The sequence below is a fragment of the Phalacrocorax aristotelis genome, chromosome 17, assembly GCF_949628215.1.
Source record: "Phalacrocorax aristotelis chromosome 17, bGulAri2.1, whole genome shotgun sequence".
Taxonomy (NCBI): Eukaryota; Metazoa; Chordata; class Aves; order Suliformes; family Phalacrocoracidae; genus Phalacrocorax; species Phalacrocorax aristotelis.
The window spans coordinates 6,709,902-6,728,670 of record NC_134292.1 but is presented as its reverse complement, the minus strand read 5'-3'; the positions used below and the strand labels follow the sequence as shown (position 1 = coordinate 6,728,670).

The 18,769-nt window shown below is 44.3% G+C and overlaps 1 protein-coding gene across 1 annotated transcript; it reads right to left on the bottom strand.

Annotated features, from left to right (window-relative positions):
* Window positions 1-1,457: 1,457 nt before the first annotated feature.
* DOLPP1 (dolichyldiphosphatase 1) lies at window positions 1,458-16,966 on the bottom strand. The gene is made up of 8 exons (XM_075112531.1): window positions 16,854-16,966; window positions 9,203-9,303; window positions 7,450-7,534; window positions 7,082-7,181; window positions 6,124-6,222; window positions 4,652-4,780; window positions 3,688-3,777; window positions 1,458-3,237 (listed from the first exon to the last, which is right to left on the bottom strand). The coding sequence occupies exons 1-8, from the start codon at window positions 16,927-16,929 to the stop codon at window positions 3,201-3,203; spliced, it is 717 nt and encodes a 238-aa protein (XP_074968632.1). The 5' UTR covers window positions 16,930-16,966; the 3' UTR covers window positions 1,458-3,200.
* Window positions 16,967-18,769: the final 1,803 nt, after the last annotated feature.

Here is an 18,769-nt window from a genome sequence, read left to right as displayed (position 1 = left end):
TTTGGAACAAATAATTTAAGAAATGCATAGACTGAAAATATTCAGATAACTCTTGGGGTATGAGTGCAATTTATGATACAGCCCGGTAGTGTTGCATGCTTTGCTGGCTAGCTGTGTTAAAAACTTGTTTCAGTAGTGTAATCCATGTCATGCAGAGTTTTGAAGTGTTCTTTGAATAAACTGAAACACAATAAACAGATAAGTGCTACAAAAAGACTTAAATCTCCTTAGACACTGCAGAATTTATATTACTACGCTTATGAGAGGATGTTTGTGTGGGGAGAGCAAGAACAGTGAACCACAACGTTCTGTCACCTTCCTTTTATTGTCTTAGAATCTCCATCCAGCCCCCTTGAGTACAGGGGAGGAACAGAAAGCATCTGCTTGCAAAGCCACATATTCCAAAGAAAATATTCAATTTCAGAAAACTAGTGGCAGGAGACTTCATACAAGTGTAGATAATAAGGCAGAGCTCAAATCTTTTTCCTGCACAGCACCATTTAGTTAAGAAAATCCATGGGATCACTAAGGAATTTCTACTATATCAAGTATTGCAAAGATTTCTGGAAAGGTACAGCAAAAGTAGGCAGAAGATGCAGATTACAAACAACTCGGAGAACAGAGAGTTTATTATAGTGTCTTAACAAGAGCTCTTCTTCCTCTCCCTTACTCCTAAGAATTACTGTAGGAAGCTTGGGTTTGAAGGCAACGTGAAGTGGAACAGCTTTTTACACTACACTGCTCTCCACCAGGAGATGAAACCCCTTCTCTGTGCTCTAGTTCTCAATAGGTGCTTCCACATACAGTTTTTCCAGCAGTCTGTCACAACAGCTTAAGAGAGGCTAGGGAAATACAAGCCACTCTTGAAACAATCCACTCTTTCAGCCTTGTCCTTGGAGAAGAGAGTTGTGGTCTCCCTTCTGGCTTTTTAAGTTAACTTACAAGAGAGATAAAGAGAAAATAAATGGTTTTGCAAGACACAAATTATTAGTACCAGCTTTAAAATTGAAACCTATGGTACCACCATGTCATGTGGCCTATCTGATGTCCTGTCTCATTTTAACAGAGCTGTTCTAAGTCCGATCAAATGTCTGTCAAAGCTGCAAGATGAGTCCTTATTCCGATGCACCTTTAAAGCAGATCCAGTGCTTAGGTCCTTCAGATGTTAACAGGATTGCTCATGTTACACAAATACAGTTCTTTTAAAAAAAAAACAAATGTATTTGCTGTAACAACTGAAAACAGGTGGTTTACTACCCATAGCTACTTAAACACAGAAATTTAAATACTCTTCACTCCTGATCTAGGAGATCAGGATCACTGCTTTCTACAGTTAGCACTCTGGCTGTCCAACAGTTTCTACAGCAGCTCCCACGCCATACAAACACAAACTCCTATGGCAACAGGCACAGATGAAAACTTAAAAAAATAATAATTAAGATGAACAGAAACACATCTCACTTCAAGCAGCTTTATAATGCAGGAGTCTGATTAAAGTGGAGATAGTAAAACAAGCAGCAAGACTGAGATGTGACAGTCATTTTACCTCTGCTCACATGACTGCATTGAAGGCACACCGATGACCTTTGAGCCAGTTCAGAAGCTGTCCTTTATCTGTGAAAGTTCAAGTCAATTGTGCTTTGAATAAATACTCCCCTGCAGTTACACTTGAACTGCTGCATTTTATACTAGAAATACAAAAAGTGTCCATGCACAGCCCTGAAGCACTTTGAGTATAGCCCTTGCCAGGTTAACTCATGGATCACAGAAGTTGTAGGCATCACCAGCACACACAGATGGCAGGCACACTCCCACAGAGACACAGCATCCAGAGAGCTGACTGGCCGAAAGACAAATCTGAATGGAAGAAGGATGGAAAGCAAAACTTGCTTGGAGGAGATCAGCATTCAAGGTTACTACTGCAGAACCCCAACCAAGCCACTGTTATAACTGGTAGGAGTCTCTGCTAGGATAAGCTCACTACTTGAGTTCACGGTTGGATTCTAACAGGACTCTTCAAGAAATAATTCAGACAGCAGCTGAGCTAGTTATTAGTTATTTGCCTTGTTATTCATTTATGGTTGTCACTTTGTTCATTCTTAAAAATCCCTCCCTTAAGTTTTAACAGAAAAAAAATTAAAAATCCAGTACCTAAGACAGAGACTAGCAACTGAATTTTGTAAGGCTTTGGGCTGACTCTTACTGGAGCACAGCACTGCTTATAACCAATGGGCTTTCTAGTGCCATCAGTAGCACACTCAGTACAACAACGAAAGCCGTTCAGATCACAGCAACCCTGAGGTAATAAAAGTATAAAGGAAGAGATGGAATAAACGTGAGATATGAATGATAGTCTTGCCACCTAGAAGAGATTGAGAAAGACGCTCTTGCTAATTACACAACAGGAGCAGCAGTGGGGGAAAAAAAAAAAAAAGAAAAAAGTCAGTATATTTCAGTTTTTCCTTTTTTTACACACGCACACTCCCCTTGATGGTATCCATGCAGGCTTGCCTGCAGAACCGTCACTAGTGTTAAAAATCAGATCTTTAGTCTTTCTTTCCATCTGTACAAAGTGCAGTTGGAATTGGTTTTGATCTCCCAAAGCGGTTGCAGAAAGGAAAGAAAGCCTTCCTCTCCCTTCTGCGCAAGTCACCCCCATCCTAGTTCTCCTCCCTCCTAGGAATTTTCTAGAAGTTAAAGGCCCTAATTAAGCAGGATCAACTTGAGATGAGTTTTGTCATCTTCTTCCAAAATGAAAAACCCGAACAAAAAGCAAAACCAAAACACATGATCAATGCCTCACCCACCCCAAAAACAATAGTTCAATTTAAAAAAATAAATAAATAGTGTGTATATTTCATGCTGAAAAAAAAAAGTCACAGAAAGGATTCATTTTTGGTTTTCCCTCCCCCGAACGTGACACCAGGCATTTTCTCCCCCCTCCCCTGACGTAGACATGATGGTACGTTCCAACCGGCAATGTGCATCTCTGTTGAAAATGAGTTTCTACTCCTGCACAGTCCCACATGCATCAGGGAGCATCCAGCTAGCTGCTAAAGCAGAGCAAAGGCTTTCAGGTTTTGGGTATGGTCCCTGCCTGTTCCTTTGGTCCATCTGTTAAAAGGCTCCTCGCTGCTCCCAGGTCTCTGCTCTTGTCCGTCTCCGTTAAAACGTGCACTCTGGTCCCTATGGTTCCCCAGTCACTGCAGCTTCGTACCCAGCTTGCGCTGTCTGTTTCTGCAACGCCAACAGAGAGGGCAGGGTGAGAGAGGTGGCCCCAACCCTATCACAGGGTTTTATGGCAAACCGGGGGGCAAAAGACAGGCTCTGCTTAGCTCCACACAAAAATGAAGCTTCCCCCCCCATACTCAAAAGGAAATCAGTCCTTCCTACAGTCCTAGAATATCACCGTGTCTTGAGCATGCACAAGCCCACATGTAGATGCAAGATTATAAACAATTGCTTGCAAAGAACATGGGCTAGGGAGCTGAAATACTATTTAAAGGAAACATTATTTAATCCCAAACACTGCCCAACAGACTCGCCTTCCAGATGCAGTAGTTAACCCACTACATTTCTTTGCACTATTCTACCCACAGCAGCTAGCTACATATTAGAAAACAATTTAATAACTACGTCCGACAAGTCAAACCAGCTGCAGCTCCTCCATCCCCCAAGATCACTTACCTTGCCTCTGCTCTGGTGACTGTGTATTCAAACCACAGGATGTTAGGAATGAGGCTGGTATCTCGGATTAAAAAGAACTCTGAAATTGGCCTGGAAATGGACAAGGTGGTGGAAAGTGGGAAATAATTAGACTTTTTCTCCACTACAATTTTGATTAGAAAAAAAAAAAATAATAGCAGAAAACCTGCTCCAGGCTTAACGTTACTATTCTATTACCTATATCTAGTCTATTCGAGCTATATATATTCTATTTTATTCTACTGTGGGAAAGGACCTCCTTGTTTAATTAAATTAAAACAAAAAAATGAAAAAACCCAAACCAAACAAAAACCAAATAAAAACCAAGTAAACCCCCTTGGGTTTGGGATTTTTTTCTTTCCCTATACAATGTTTCCAGACTATGTTACATTTAAATGGCTCTGCAATTTCACAAGGTCATCAGACCTTTCTTAAGAAAGATCTGTCCTGCTTGAAAAGCTTCTCCAGCACTCTGGCACACCTCACAACTTCAGTAGGGCTTTACAAAGGTAACAGTTGCTTAAGCTTCCTCTCTCCCCCACCCATATTAGGCATGGATATATGATCTTTTGTATATGCACACACAAGAAAACATGGAGGAACAACTAGCTACACAACAGTCAGTAAGCAATACGGGAACAGAACCCAGGAATTCTTGTTTCGAACATCTGTAACTTTGGCAGTTCACAGAAGTTCGAGAAGCCCATTTACAGCCAGGGCTTGCATAGTTACAATTTTAGAGACTGAAGTATCTTTACATTTGTTTTGCTTCAAATGCAAGGTACAATTGTTTTATACCAATTGATTAGGAAAATTTTCTTCTGCCAAGTAATTCTGTACACCTGTGTTACCAGCTCATTGCAAGGGACTCATTTAATGAGCAAAACAGCAATCCATAGAATGCAGACTTTCAGGAACAAAACCTCCACAGAATAAAGAGACTTACCATGCAGCTATCCGTGGGAAGAGAGGAGTTAATATCTCTTGTGTGAAGGCAAACCAGGCTATGGCCATAATGCTTCCTGCCACACCTCCATATAGGACTTGGCTCCAGGTGTGGTAAAGCAAATAAACCCTGCAGTGGAAGAGAAGAGTTACCAGACAGGCTTTAAAACAAGGAGGTGTGACTCAAGGCCTGATGTCTCACTGGACCCTCAGACTTTCTGAGCAAGTTATCCTCCAGATGTTAGAAGTGGATAATCTTACTTTTTTCATTAAAAAGCTGGCAAAAAAGTGGGACAAAAACTGGGAAACAGTGTCTTCCCTGCTACAGCAGTTTCAGTTTAGAGCACTTCTAGCTTGAGCTTAACTCAATAACCCTCCACATTCTTCATACATCTTTGGATTAGCTGAGGAGCTCTTAATGTTGGTTCCCACAAGAGATTTTTACCAAAGCCAGTAACAGGACAAGTCCCCTCCAAGACACCAAAGCTGATGCATAAAGGCTTTTAAGAACATAGGCAGCATTTCTGTTATTTTACTGCTCTCAGTGTGACAGCATGAAGGCTGCACTACCACAGCGTGCTTACTGCTATTGCAGACATTCAGAAAGCTGTATTAATGGTCTGTTAAGTTACCCGTGCACATGAGCTACATGAGTCACGTTCAAAATTCTTTTCACCCATATGTCATAAAGCCATTAAGATCATCTTATCTGACCCTCTGCCTAGCACAGGCCACTGGATTGCCTCAGGCTTTTTTTAAATTTGAATTAGACCATGTATCTCCTATGAAATTGTCCTGTCAGAATTTTAAAAATAACCACTAATAAGGAATCAGCTCTAGTGCACAGTCAACTGAGCCAACAGGTAATTACTTTCCTGTGGAAAACATGGTTTTTATTTCTAGCCTGGATTTGTTTGGTTTCCAATCACTGGAGCTCATTTTACGTGTGTGTCTATGTATATATATTTATTTTTAAATCTACTAAAGGAAAAAATCATTATCAAAGTTTCGTTTTCTTTATTCATCTTAATACAACTAAATCTCGCAGGTTCAAACAGCTATAAATGTTTTTATTAACTAATGCTCAAGCAAAACAATCAGTTTGATCAACCGTAGCAATCCGCATGCTGCAGATGCTGGTGTGCCAAGGCATGGTGTAATGCTTTCATGATTAGTGCTGGAAAGAGGGCAAGGCAGTGAGGCTAGAGCATGGCAATGGAGCCGATGGGGAACTGGTACAAGCTCAGCTGATCTTGGGTTTATAAATGCTTCTGTGAAGCACCACACACGTAGCACCTTAGTTTGTTTATTTGAAGGGTCTCATGGCAACACAGGAGCTTCCGCAAAGCTCTGACTAGTACAATGCAGTCATCGAGAATTAGATCAGAAATGCAGGATAAGGAATGACAAGTCTGCTGGCTGTTAAAGGCCACAGGACTGTATGAGAGCATAAGACAAACAATTGCTCCATACCTACTATATGAGACTAGCAAAGCCACTGTGACGAGGCAGATGGACAGCACATGTCGCCATAGTAAATCCAGAAACCTCGCATTGTTTGTTTGGTGCATTCTGAAAGAGATGGAGAGCCATTAGCACAGTGGCAGGGAGCCGAGCAGTCCTTATCTCTATTCTCACTATCTCTGAAACCCTACGAAAGCTGTACTCCAGTGGGGTCATGGGCAGCTCGACACCATCCCAGCATCAACCTGTCCCACTGGCAGCAGTTAAAGAGAAGCCAGAAAGCCATACTTCTCTCTCTCTCTCCAACTGTTAACAGGGATTGCTGTGATGGAAGGCAGAATGCTCACAATTACTGCGACTGATGTGAAAGGCACATGCTGAGCATATGCAACAGGGAGCCAAGACGTCAGAGTCCCTCCATCATCCACAAAGCTAGGAGGAACTGTGAGTTTTGTCTTCCTCCACACGTGGAGCCACAAGACAGAGCCATGCCCCAGCAAGAATTTCAGAAAAGCACAGCACAGCATGTAAAACCAGTACTTGGTAAGAGAGATGAACTAAAAGGTCATGCAAGTGGGCAACAGGTATTACCTAAAAGATTGCAGACAACCCCACTGACAAAACTGAGTAGACACATGAGAAAGCAGCTCTTCTTTCCTCCTCCCTATTCCACCCCGCTCTTCCCTCACACTGGCGGATCATCATGGCTTTAAAAAAAAATCAAATCAGGAGACCTGTACCCAGATAGGCATAGGAGGCCCACCCGTACCCTTCAGTTTTCAGCAATGGTAACTACAGTCCTACATTCAGATTGAGATAGACATGCTTCATCCACCCTAGCCACAGAAAATTGTGCAGTTCCTCAGATTTAATTCCGTTATGCCACTTCCATGGCATACAGTAAGGGAGCCATCTATTTGAGGTGTTTCAACATATTAATAGCCAAAACCTGACATTGAATTTTTACCTTAAATAAAGGAACAGAAAGGAATAGACAGAGAAAAACCACATGAATTGGGAGTGGCTGGACGGCATCCCATATTTTGTGGTCACTGTTGAATGGGCTTCTGGGAAGAGAAGAAGAAAGAGTATGGTCAAGGTCTACTCTGTACATAGCAGCTGGAACACTCCGGATGTGAAGCCAGACCACTCTGCTGGAATATGTGCAGATGAGTTCACAGGACATGTCTCTGCTCAGATTGCTCTGCCAGCCTTCTTACACCCAAACATCCAAAGCCAACATGAGGCAAAGGGGAAAATACCCTCTAACCCCCCACAGTCAGCATTCCACTCAAAACTCAACCAACACCATGACACCAGTGGGCCATACTATACCTTCGCAGGGCCGAGGCTCCCGGATTACATTTTTTATTAACCAGTTCACTCCCTCGTTGAACGCCAGCCCTCCCAAGAAAGAGATCTGTGAAGACAACACAACTGTGTCATCCTATCTAAAAGATCCATCTACTTACCAAGCTCTCTCTGTTGACAAAACCCCAAACCATATGTTTCTAATTTTCTTTTTTGACTACTAAGGTTAAAACCAATGGCTTCAAAATTCTCTACCTGAGGAACAAAAGCATTTATTTTTCGGACCACTTTTTCAGATACACTTTGTGTATTTGGCAACACATTGTGTACATGCAGCTATTCAGCAGGTGATACACAGAAAGAGACAAAAATGACACTGTATAGCAATTCTGTTAGCAAACTTCCACCAGCAAGCGTGGAAAGTGACATTTTTTAATGGCCGATTCTGAGAGATTGTCTTTTCCTGACAACCAACAGGGGGAGTGCACACACTGTTATTTGGGTAATTGGCTTAAAAAAAGGTGACTTTTTAGGCTTTCTGGCTTTTCCCTGTACGAGTCTTTTCATCTTGAAGATGCTGTCTTTGGTCTAAAATGAAGTCACATTCTGAACTGAGCCAGAGTGGTAGCATTTATTTTTACTCTTTAATTCCATAGTCCATATACCTCCCCTAATTTAGTCCTGCTGCTGTGATCAAATTCCCAGCTGGTGATGATACTCTGCCTCCTCAATACTCAGTTCCACTCCAGATGATGAAGCAATTTTTCACTGTGTCCTGAGCTATGGGTCAGGCTGCTGCAAGTCAGCTAGCATCTCTCTCCAGCTAACGGTGACTTCCCACATAAAGAACTGGGAATCAGCCTCAAAGCTTGTTTTGTTACCAAAACCTAACAAGCCCCTGTATTTAAAAAAAAATAATTGTGCAATAGTTACTCTAGCTTATTCTCTCTTTTGGATCAAGAAGAAACCTTTGGGTTGCCAAAACCGAACAGCTGCCTCTCTTAGCTAGCATCAGCTTAATAACCTAGAAGTCCCATTCCCAGGTCCCCTGAGCCACTGGTTCCCATGACACCATGGCCCTATATTAGAAATCTGCTGCCAAAATCCTTCCACTGGCCCTTTCTTTATCTGTTTACTGACAGAAAATATTACAAGAGGTTTATACCTCCTAAAGGGAATTTTGTCCATGGCACTGATTCCCAACTACCTGTCACAGCAGACAGAAAGCATTATGTATTACAAAGAAAAGTCCCTTGTTGGTCATTTGGACAGAAGCAAGTCTCTTCTGTCCCTGGTATTCAATTCACAGCTGAGAAGCAGCTCTTACAGACAGACCCATTCTGCTGGGAATCTGTAGGTTTTATTTGGTATCCCCCTTTTCTGCCTCAGTAATTCAAAGAAAGCACATCCTACCGAGTTACAGACAGCATCTCCGGCATATGCTGCCCATCTTGCAGGAACCTACTAGTGTTATCATCCTACTGGATCTTGGGAGCGTTCCTACTCTGCAACAGCATTCCTCAGTTCCTTAGGACATCTCCCTCAACGTTTTTGGTCACATAATGCCCAAAGCATCCCACAGAGTAACACAAAACTCAAAGGCTAACTAAGCAGTCTTTTAACCTGGTACAGGTGATTTGTCTCTTTGACAGGAAGGTCACCTTACCTAAGCTTGCTCTTTAAAGAGAGGAAAAGAAGTGTGAATACAGTAGCACCAGATGACAAAGGAGGAGGCTTTTGTCATAAGGAGAAGCTGACAAGGGAGAGAAGGACTCACCGTGTGAAGCTCTCTCTTGAATATGATGAGTGTTACAAAGCCAACAATAATGAATATTGGACCAAGACTCAAATAAGCTAAAAGCTGACCAGAGAAATCACCTAGGGAAACAAACAAGAGAACCAAATCAGTTTGAAATTCACAGGTACTTGTCTGCCACCAGCACGTGGGTCAGCTGGTGCCCTGAATCACTGAGAGCAGAGGGGCAAACTCAGCACTGCAGCAAGTCTCCATTTTGCAGGCAGACTACTGCTGCTCCAGCAAAAGGAGCCCAGGCAAGGAAGACAGCAGTGCTTACATGCAGGTTCAAAAGCAGTGATGAGAGGAGCTTGGCATCATTCAGCAGAGATTACTGCCAGCCAGTTTACAACAATGACCATGGGTGTGGGCCCAGAGTCACTTTAATCCAACATAAGCACAGGCTGCTGCGAAAGAGGCAGCATCTTTCCCTCCCCCTTGTTCGTTTTGCCTCCCTGTGCCAGCAATTACCAGCAAACCCTCCCCAGACAAATCCTTTCCCACTCCCTTACTAAAATGGGTTAGTTTTCAGCTGGATCAGCCCCCTAATCTGTCTCACCATGTGTCTGCACAAACACTAGCATTAGCAAAGTGGGGAGGAAATAAATAGCTAAACATAGCAGGAGATAAAGGGGAAAAAGGAGACTGCTTTTTAACCAGTAGCCCACTTCTATCACACAGAAGTGGCTTTGGGCCTCCACCCCAAGTAGTTAACAGTCTAGTTATCCCCCAGGAAGAATCGGGGAGCAGCAACGGGACCTCACAAGAGGTCATAAGGTACCTCAAAACCTTTTTCCTGAACTATCACAGACACAGAAGTAGGTCAAGAACAGTCAGAGCAGCTATGTGTTTTGATCTAAGTTTCTCTTGCCTCTGTTCCCTGAAAAAGGACACATAAAAATGTATTTGGAGAGAAGATGTCAGCATAAATTGAGGAAACAAAAAATTATCAGAGTAATTTTGCTCCAGGATCAGCAACTCACATCAGAAGAGCGAGAACTATCTACCAGAGAATCTTTAAAGACAGTAGTCACTACAAAAACGTCGTATGAACCCAGTGAGCAATTTAAGAGACATGTCACTTTCTATATTTGTACTCAGAGACTTGGTCTTCTCCATCCCAGCGCTGAACACAAAGGGATCAGCCCCTACATGTATTTACCCTTCCTCCCTCCTCTCAGAAGGAAACAGGATGCCTCTGCAAGGCTGAGCATTGGACTCATTCCTAGATCAATTCCACTGCAAGATACTGAGCCTCCCCAGCCCACGCACCCACATTTTAAAACAGCACTTGGCAAGATGGACTTTAACCTCAGCCTCTGAATACTGGAACTGATAAAACAAAAGTTACTGCACTGCTACAAAGTTCACACTGCTGATGCTACTGCCACAGAGTTGTGGTTACATCAGGTACAGTGCCCTCTTGAATTCCAGACTCTGCGTTTGGTTTGGGAACCAGAAACATCAGCAGCAAGGATTACTTGCAGGAGTCTTCAGTTTGCAACACCAGTGAAATTAGGGAGGGTTGGAAGACAAAACCCCCAAGAATACTGGGTTCTCACTGGAGTGGGGTTCTATTTTGTTTTTGACCTGAGAAGTGTCAGAAGACACTGAATTTGAAACTTTTCTTGCACCATGTGGCAGGTTTGCCTTGCATCAGGTGGGTTCCAAATGCTCCCAAAGCAGAAGAGTGATATATTATGGCAATGCAAAGTGGATGTAAGTGACAGTATTGCTTACTTGGCAACGATGAACCAAGTCCCTTGTGATTTGTGTAAAACCATAAACTCTACAAAATTAATGCTGTCTTAAATGACGAGGAAATTAATAAGACAAGCCACCAGCCAACCAAAACTACCCTGAAAGCCTTAGGAATACTTTCCAATAGTCTCAATTCCAGTGTTACCAAATGAAGGTAGTTCCTCAACAAGGAATCACCATGATTCAGGTCATTCATTTTGTTAATCCATGGTACATAAATGCTTAGCACTTCAAGGCTAAAAGCCGTAATTTTGTCAATAGAAACCAAACCAGATTATTTATCGTCTCGGGGCGGGGGGGTGTCTTTCTTGTGCAGATGGTGGAATAATACTTAAGGAAGTAGTGTTTTAATTTAAATAGCATCAGCAGTACCAAACTCAAGATCCTCCATTACATTAAATGATACCATACCCTACAAATCCAGCCACCCAGACTTCACGGCACACAGCCCACACTTGAACCTGAAGTGGAGAACTAGAAACCATTGCTCCCAGATGCTGCCTGCAGGCAGAGTACCAGGTCCTTTACTCGGACAATCTTAACACAATAGCTCCCCAACCATTTCAACTGTCCATTTAAAATAGAACAGAGGTAGCTTTAATAGCATTTCGTATTACTGTGGCTAACAGCAATCAAACAGAATCACATTCTGAAGCCACTTTCTCTAGGGGAGGAGGCAAATAAGTAGCTGTGCACTAACTGAAGGCAGCACTTCTGCTACATCCTAGGAGCTACACCAGGAGCTCACTAATACCATCATAAATGTACTTGCTAGATTAGCAGTTTAAGGGAGAGCCACACTAACTAAACTGACTCTGAAATGACTGGAAAACCTTAGTGAAGAAGGAAAAGCAAGCTCCAAGAGAAAGGCCAGTGCTGATCACCGCACAGCGCTCCCAGGGCCTCAGAGCATGATTACTTGTGTCACCCCTATCTACTCTCACGCTCCAGTGCACTCAGAGACTTATTCCCAGGGAAAGGGGACTTGCAGGAAAGCAGAGAGTTTGAAGTCCCTTCAGATCTAGCAAGCAGGTCCCCTCCCCTACCTTTCTATAAAAATTATTTTTTCTTCATATTACTAAACTTGAGAATTTTAAAGCAATTCCTCCAACCAGAACGAACAGACACAAAACCTCTGGAAAAACGCAAAAGGAAAATCTATTTAGTACAGAGCTCTGGTTTTGTTTTGTTTTAAATTCTGCCTTTTTTAAAGTCCAGCCTTCCCTGGACACCATTTGGGGCTCAAGATGCAAAAATAAAGAACCCAACTATCTCATTTTTAGGCACCCAAGAGATAAACAGGTGAAACACTATACATAGCTCAGAAGCATGCTATTTTTTTCAGCCTTCATTCAGCATCTACCTCTGCTCCAATTCAACATTTTACCCAGCACTCTTTCAGTGGAAATATCCAGGCTTTACCACATTAGCTTAACCTGTATATAATGTAAAATGTGAATCAACAGCACTCTAACCACATCCTACCGCAAGATCTAGCTTTACCACCGCCACCACTGCTTCCTATTGAAGCATCTATTTGTGGCACTGCTGCTGGTCGTATGTTCTTGACTAAATGCATGTGTGCAAGTTGTGCAGATGACATGCAGTGTATGTGCGTCACATGCATTTACACCAATAAATATTAACGATGGATTGTCATTTCCTCTACTTGTGTTATCAGGATATGCACAAGCTGTGGGACAGCAAAAATATCTTCAGGAGGCTTTAAGTTACGTCATAAAAGACATGCATCTGACATGAAACTTCTGCAGGAAGATTAAACACACAACCCTGCATTAAAGAAGCCAAACAACTGAGTGGTATCTGCTTCTTTCAAAAGGTATCACTTAGCTACAAAATGAGCCCTGACTGGCAAGCTAGCACCCTGAACAGAAATCACAGCAAGGGTTATCAGAACACACATTACTATAGGAGCAACACGTGCTGATACCGAATAGCAACGAGAACCACTGAGCCAAAGTACACACACAGCACGAGCACCTTTGCTCCAATGCACCTTTTCACCGATGGCACGAATCTGCACACTTGCCTCTCCAACACTGCCGGACTGTGGTAAATACCCTTCACAACCAAGAAAACAGGAAGATCCCCTGTCATTCTGCAGAGAACGGGTTTGGCACACCAGGTTTCTCTCCTTAAAGACTTCGTCCCATGTAAGAAGAGGAGGTCCAGAAAGTCACAGAGCTTTGAGAATCCCAGCTGCACTGAAGAAAGGAAGTTTTTTTTTTCTCCAAATAATAATAAAAAACCCAAACAAACCAGGAACTCAATGTTTCTCCAGTGAAACTCACCCTACAGACAGGAAGTCCCTGAAGATGAGTTTTAAGTCTGCAACAAAGTCATCCCATGCAAAGCAATGCATACGGGAAAAAACAACCCTAATTATACACACAATATGACAGGATTTAGTTTAGTCGTTATCAAACAAGAAACCCTCAGGCTTAGTGTGAGCCAATACCTTCAGAGTAGTATCCAATGCTCTGCAGCAGTCAAAAAGACAAGAACATTTTCAAGAGCAAAACAAGTTACTGTTACAGCACTACAAAAATTTATTTTGTAGTTTTGGTGTCACCATCTCAAAAGGGATAGTAAACACAGAAAAAGGCAAATAGAAAGGGGACGAAGATAACAAGAATGAAACAGTAGCCACTCAGAAAATATAAAAGAACTCACATTTTCAGCTGAAAAAGGAGAACAGAGGATACAACAGTTCTATAAAGTCATGAATGGTATGGAGAAATGGACAGCAAACATTTGTTACCTTTCACATGAGATAAAGAGCATTTGATGAAATTACCAAGCAGTGGCCTTAAAAGCAGAAAAGAAACAACCACCACGTTGAGTTACAAAGCTCAGTGCCAAAGATACTGAGAGATCCAAAGCAGAAATGGGTTCAAAGAGCAATTAGACATATTCAGAATATAGCTTTTATATATCCATCAAAGGGCTTAACAATCCTGATGCAATCACCAGCTGATTACTGGAAAGACATACAGAAGAGGGATTATTCCTGCCTACCTGCCAGCAACCCGACACTATGCCAGAACCTTCCTTGGTCTCACCAAAGTACAGTTGCTGAGATGAAAAGCTCCCAGACCAAACATATCTGAAAGCAGTATCAGGACAGTATTTTTAAAGACTGTCCTCTTCAGCAGCATGCTTTAACACACTGCCAAGGAACGCTGCCATTGTTGGTTTCTTCTCCCTATGTTTGATCTTGACATTTACTATGGGTAATATTTCAGTTAGGTCTCCACAATGCCATTACTCAGACCAGTTTGCAGCTGATTACCACAGCGTTCATCCACTGTTGCTCATTTGATCTTGCTCAAAGTTGACATCACAGAAAGCCCTGGAGAACCAAGCAGCCACAGAAGCAGTAAGGACAGGCGTTTGGCCTTTTGTACTACATCACTACTGACAAGGAAATGTTAGATGAAGACAGGGAGGATGAACACCCTCCAGCAGACACCTCTCCCCTTCCCAGTTACAAGCAGAAGCCCAATAACAGGCTTCATCTGCCAGACGAAAATCAGCAGTGACTGCTTTTCACCTGGTCGCAGTGAGAGGGACCATCACTCATGGCAGATAAAAGCTGGGATGACAGCAGTTCTGCACTGGAATTCTTTAAAGATGTGAGATTTTAAGAGCTGGATGCCACCGTGGCTCAGCACCCTGCACTCCAGGCCAGCAGCCTCTGGGATCAGCCAAGAGCAAAAGATGTTTACCACACAACAGCGTATGACATGCCAAGACAGCTTAATAATTTATGCTGGTAAAAAGCAGGCTCTATTTCTCATTCTGACTCCTCTCTATCAGCACAAGGCTACATTAGCTCCATTGTGCTGAGCATGGTGCCAACATCACTATTTCATAAATATACATTATCTAGCAGCTTTATGGACCTGGACAGACAGAATGTAAACAGCTTTCTAAATAAACCTACAGCACTTTCCCCAAATCCAGGTAGAAGTATCAGGCCTACCATCTCACTACAACTCATTTTTCTAGACCAAAATAAATTAAGAAACTTTTGTATCTCCAGCTGTTTTAACGTTTACTCCTCTATCGCCACTTTCTAGGCTTCCATAATTACATGCTTTATCTAAGACAGTGTTCATCCCTCAATACATAACCCTAATCTCGGTGGTGATTTACCCCCTCCACACAATCTTCTCCTTCATTTGCCTGTATAAAAGCGCTCAATGCAGAGAGAAAATAATCACGTTATGTCACAGTCTTTAAGATCTGACAGATAACTCTTGTGCAGCACTTTCAACCACCTTCATTTCCCAAACCAATCCAAGAAATAGAGCAGAGGGCACTCTGTATATACCGCCAGGTTCAGATAAGGAGATAAGATACAAAGATCGATGTACCAGTACTACTGGAAAGATTATTCCCCCATCTCCCCTGAACTGTCACATTAATATATCTGAGAAGGGGGGTGGCAGAATAAAATACAGGGTGAAGTAAGAAGCAAGACAGAAAAGGAAATGTCAGTCTTTCACATAAAGTACCACATAAAACCACAAAACAGCCATACTGGTGGGGGTCGGGGGGGGCACAAGAAATAATGTATTTCCACACCAGATCTCTTCAGTGTTGTCACATTTAAAGCCTTCTGGCTAAATGGGTTCTTTCAACCCAGAAGATCCCTAAGCACTTTAGAAGCTTTAGGTAACGCACTACTGCGAGAAGCTTTCATCAGGAACTAAAATCCAGCTATTGAAATAGAACATACAGCAACACTTTATGGCAAGTTAGGGACTTGCTAGGAGAACTACCAATATTGAGAACAGAGTTAACACCAAATTTGGATTTTGACCAGATCGTCAATACTGACACTTTGATGCTTCACACCCTGCTTTTTTAATTATGATTACAACAAGCAGCCAAAAAAATATCATTTTTCTGTCTCGCCCAAAACCAGCACAGCACAATGCACCTGAAGAGGAGCTCCTAAAGACCACAGTCGCTAATGAGACACTGCTTATACAGCTGCTATGTGAACACAGACCCATTTGCTCTTGCATGCTGGTAGATCAACCACTCATTGCTTCTGAAGACCGACTGTACCCAAACGCACCTTGGGAAGAGCTGGTCTACAGCAAGCCCTGTGCTTGTCATCCTCCGGGCATTTCCCACGGCTCTGCCCGATGGAAGCACAACGCTGGAGCCCAGCACAGACACAAAAAACACCTGGCAGCCAAGGCCACCTCAGGGGCCAGGCCGCCCTGCCAGGGCATGGCTCCCTGAGATGCCATGACGGCACCACAGGGCCAGCTGGCCCTGTGACACCCCAAGCCAGACCTCCAGCGCCAACCCAGACCCCTGACAGCGCGGCAGGGAGGGGACACCGGGCCCCGCCATGCTGCTGTGGGGAGCAGGCGCACCCTGGGCGGGGCCCACGCCTCGAGGCCCAGGAACAGCCGCACATGGCCGGGCATGCCAGGGGGCTGAAGAGAGGGCGAGGCGGAGGTGTAGGGAGTGGGGAGGCCCAGCCCCGGGGTCCCACGGCGGCGGGACAGGGCCGGGCCCCAGCCCCCCCCTTCCCGGGCCCCCTCCCAGCCGGGGGCTCTGCAGCCCCTGGATCACGGCGGCTCGCCAGGGCGCATGCGCAGCGCCGAGTTTCTCTCCCCCCCCAGTGGCTCACTATCCAGCAGCGAGTCCCACCGCCCCCAGCGCGCAGGCGCGCCTCGCCAGCTCAGGGCGGCAGCTCAATGGCTCACTATCTCGCAGCTACCAGCCCGGCCCTCGGGGGTGCCACGGAACGGCGGTGCGGGGCCCGACCAGGAGAGAAGCGCGGCGGCCACCAGGGAGGCCGGGCGGGGGCGAAGCGGAGCGTTACCTGCGGGATACTCGACGTGAGTGAGGGAGACCGGCCGCCACAGAGCGGGGAGCGAGCACTCTCCGACTGCGGCCATCTTACCCGGATACCGGGCCGGGCCACCGTGACCAATCGGAACGCACTTAAGGGGCGGTGCGACCAATGGGCGGGGGCGCGGAGAGCGGCGGCCCAATGACGCTGCGCGGCAGGTGAGGCGCCGGCCAACCCACGGCCACCCAATTAAAAATCCAACCCGGGGAGCGGCAGAGCCAATAGCCTACTACCACCGGTGCCCAATAGGAGCAGGACGCAGGTATCAGAAAAGCCAATCGAAGGAAAGGCGGGTGTATTTCCCCTTCACCATTGGCGGATGAGCGATGGAGATTAGCCAATCATCAGCTTCCATTGCCGCCAGATCTTAGCCAATCAGGTGCGGCGCTGTCGCGGCTGGCACGCGGGGCTGAGGAAGGGGCGAGTTGGCGAGTTGGCGGTTAAAATGGCCTCCCATGGCCTCCCCTCCTCGTCGCGGGCTGCACCGCCCCGTTGGGACAGCCGCAGCTGTCCCGCTTCGGAGCCGGGCCGGGCTGGCGGGGAGCAGTGCCCGCAGACAGACCTCCCCCTCACACTCTCCCTGCTGCCGCCCCAGCGCCTCACAGCCTCCCGCCGCGGTGCCCGTGCTCCCTGCCGCCATGGGACGGAGCCGGGAGAGGGACAGCTGAGGGGCTGCTTCCTCCTGAGGCCCCTGTGTCGGTGACTGAAAACCAAAAACCCTCCGTCACCTTTTTCAAGGGGGAAAAAAAATGTGGTTTTAAAAGGGAATATTTCCTTTTATAAATGGTATTACTACAGATGTCACTACATAACATGATTTTACTGTTATGTGAATAACATTTATGCATACGTAACATTTCTACTTGTCCCTGGCCAGGAGTGATTTAAGCGACAAGCTGAGCTCTGTGGAAAATGCTTCTTTTTAAAAAAAAAAAAAAAGCCACTAGGAAGAGGATGGATTTTTTTTTTTTTTTTTAGCTACATCTCTTTACAGCTCTGTAAAGGACCAGCAGCTCCTGCACGAACACAGACATGTGAAAATAAAGCATGAAATAAAGTCCTTGCAGAATCTCAAGTGAAATCAGGATGCTGCTGCTGACACTCTGCACATACTTTAAAACGTACTGCCAACACCCAGGCAACACCTGGTCCAGGTAATACCTTTTTCCTCCCCAAATACCTTTGACTACTGAAATCACCCACTGTGAAGACCAAATAGAAATGAATGTTCCCATACACAATCCCAGAGAATAATACTTACCTGGGGAGCCTGAGGAAAAAGCAGAACACACAGTGCAGCGCTTCAAAAGTGAGATGCATAAGCAGCATTACACAGAAAACCTTGTAGAAGGCAAATATGCCTTCAGACCAAACCACCAAAGTTAATACCATTTTTAAAATAAAGCTTACAGAAAAATAAACATGAGCAGTGCAAGAAGTGATAAACATAGGCAAAGGCTTACCTTTAATTTCTATATGTCAGGAAAGCACATACACTAGGATTTCTACCCCTTAACACATTCACCTTAAAGTAAGGTTTCAGAACAGGGAGAAAACCCCTTTTCCTGCCATTGTAATACACCTCTTTCCAGACAGCAATTATCACTACATCGATTAATTTCAACAGCCTCTTCAAAGCTGATACTTCTCCTGCTGTTGCAAGAAGAAAAATAGCATTAAAGTCTTATTATTTGGAAAGAAAGAGCAAATATTTACTGCAGAAGTTCAGTTCATTGCAGAAGACTGCTACCAGGTAGCATGAGTGATTTACTGCTTTCATTATTCAAGTTAAATAAATCTCCTCCTTTCCAAGCTATTGAATATAGAGTTATGCTGGCAGAGTGGATTACATTTGATCTATGTACCATGACAAGTACTGAAAATTG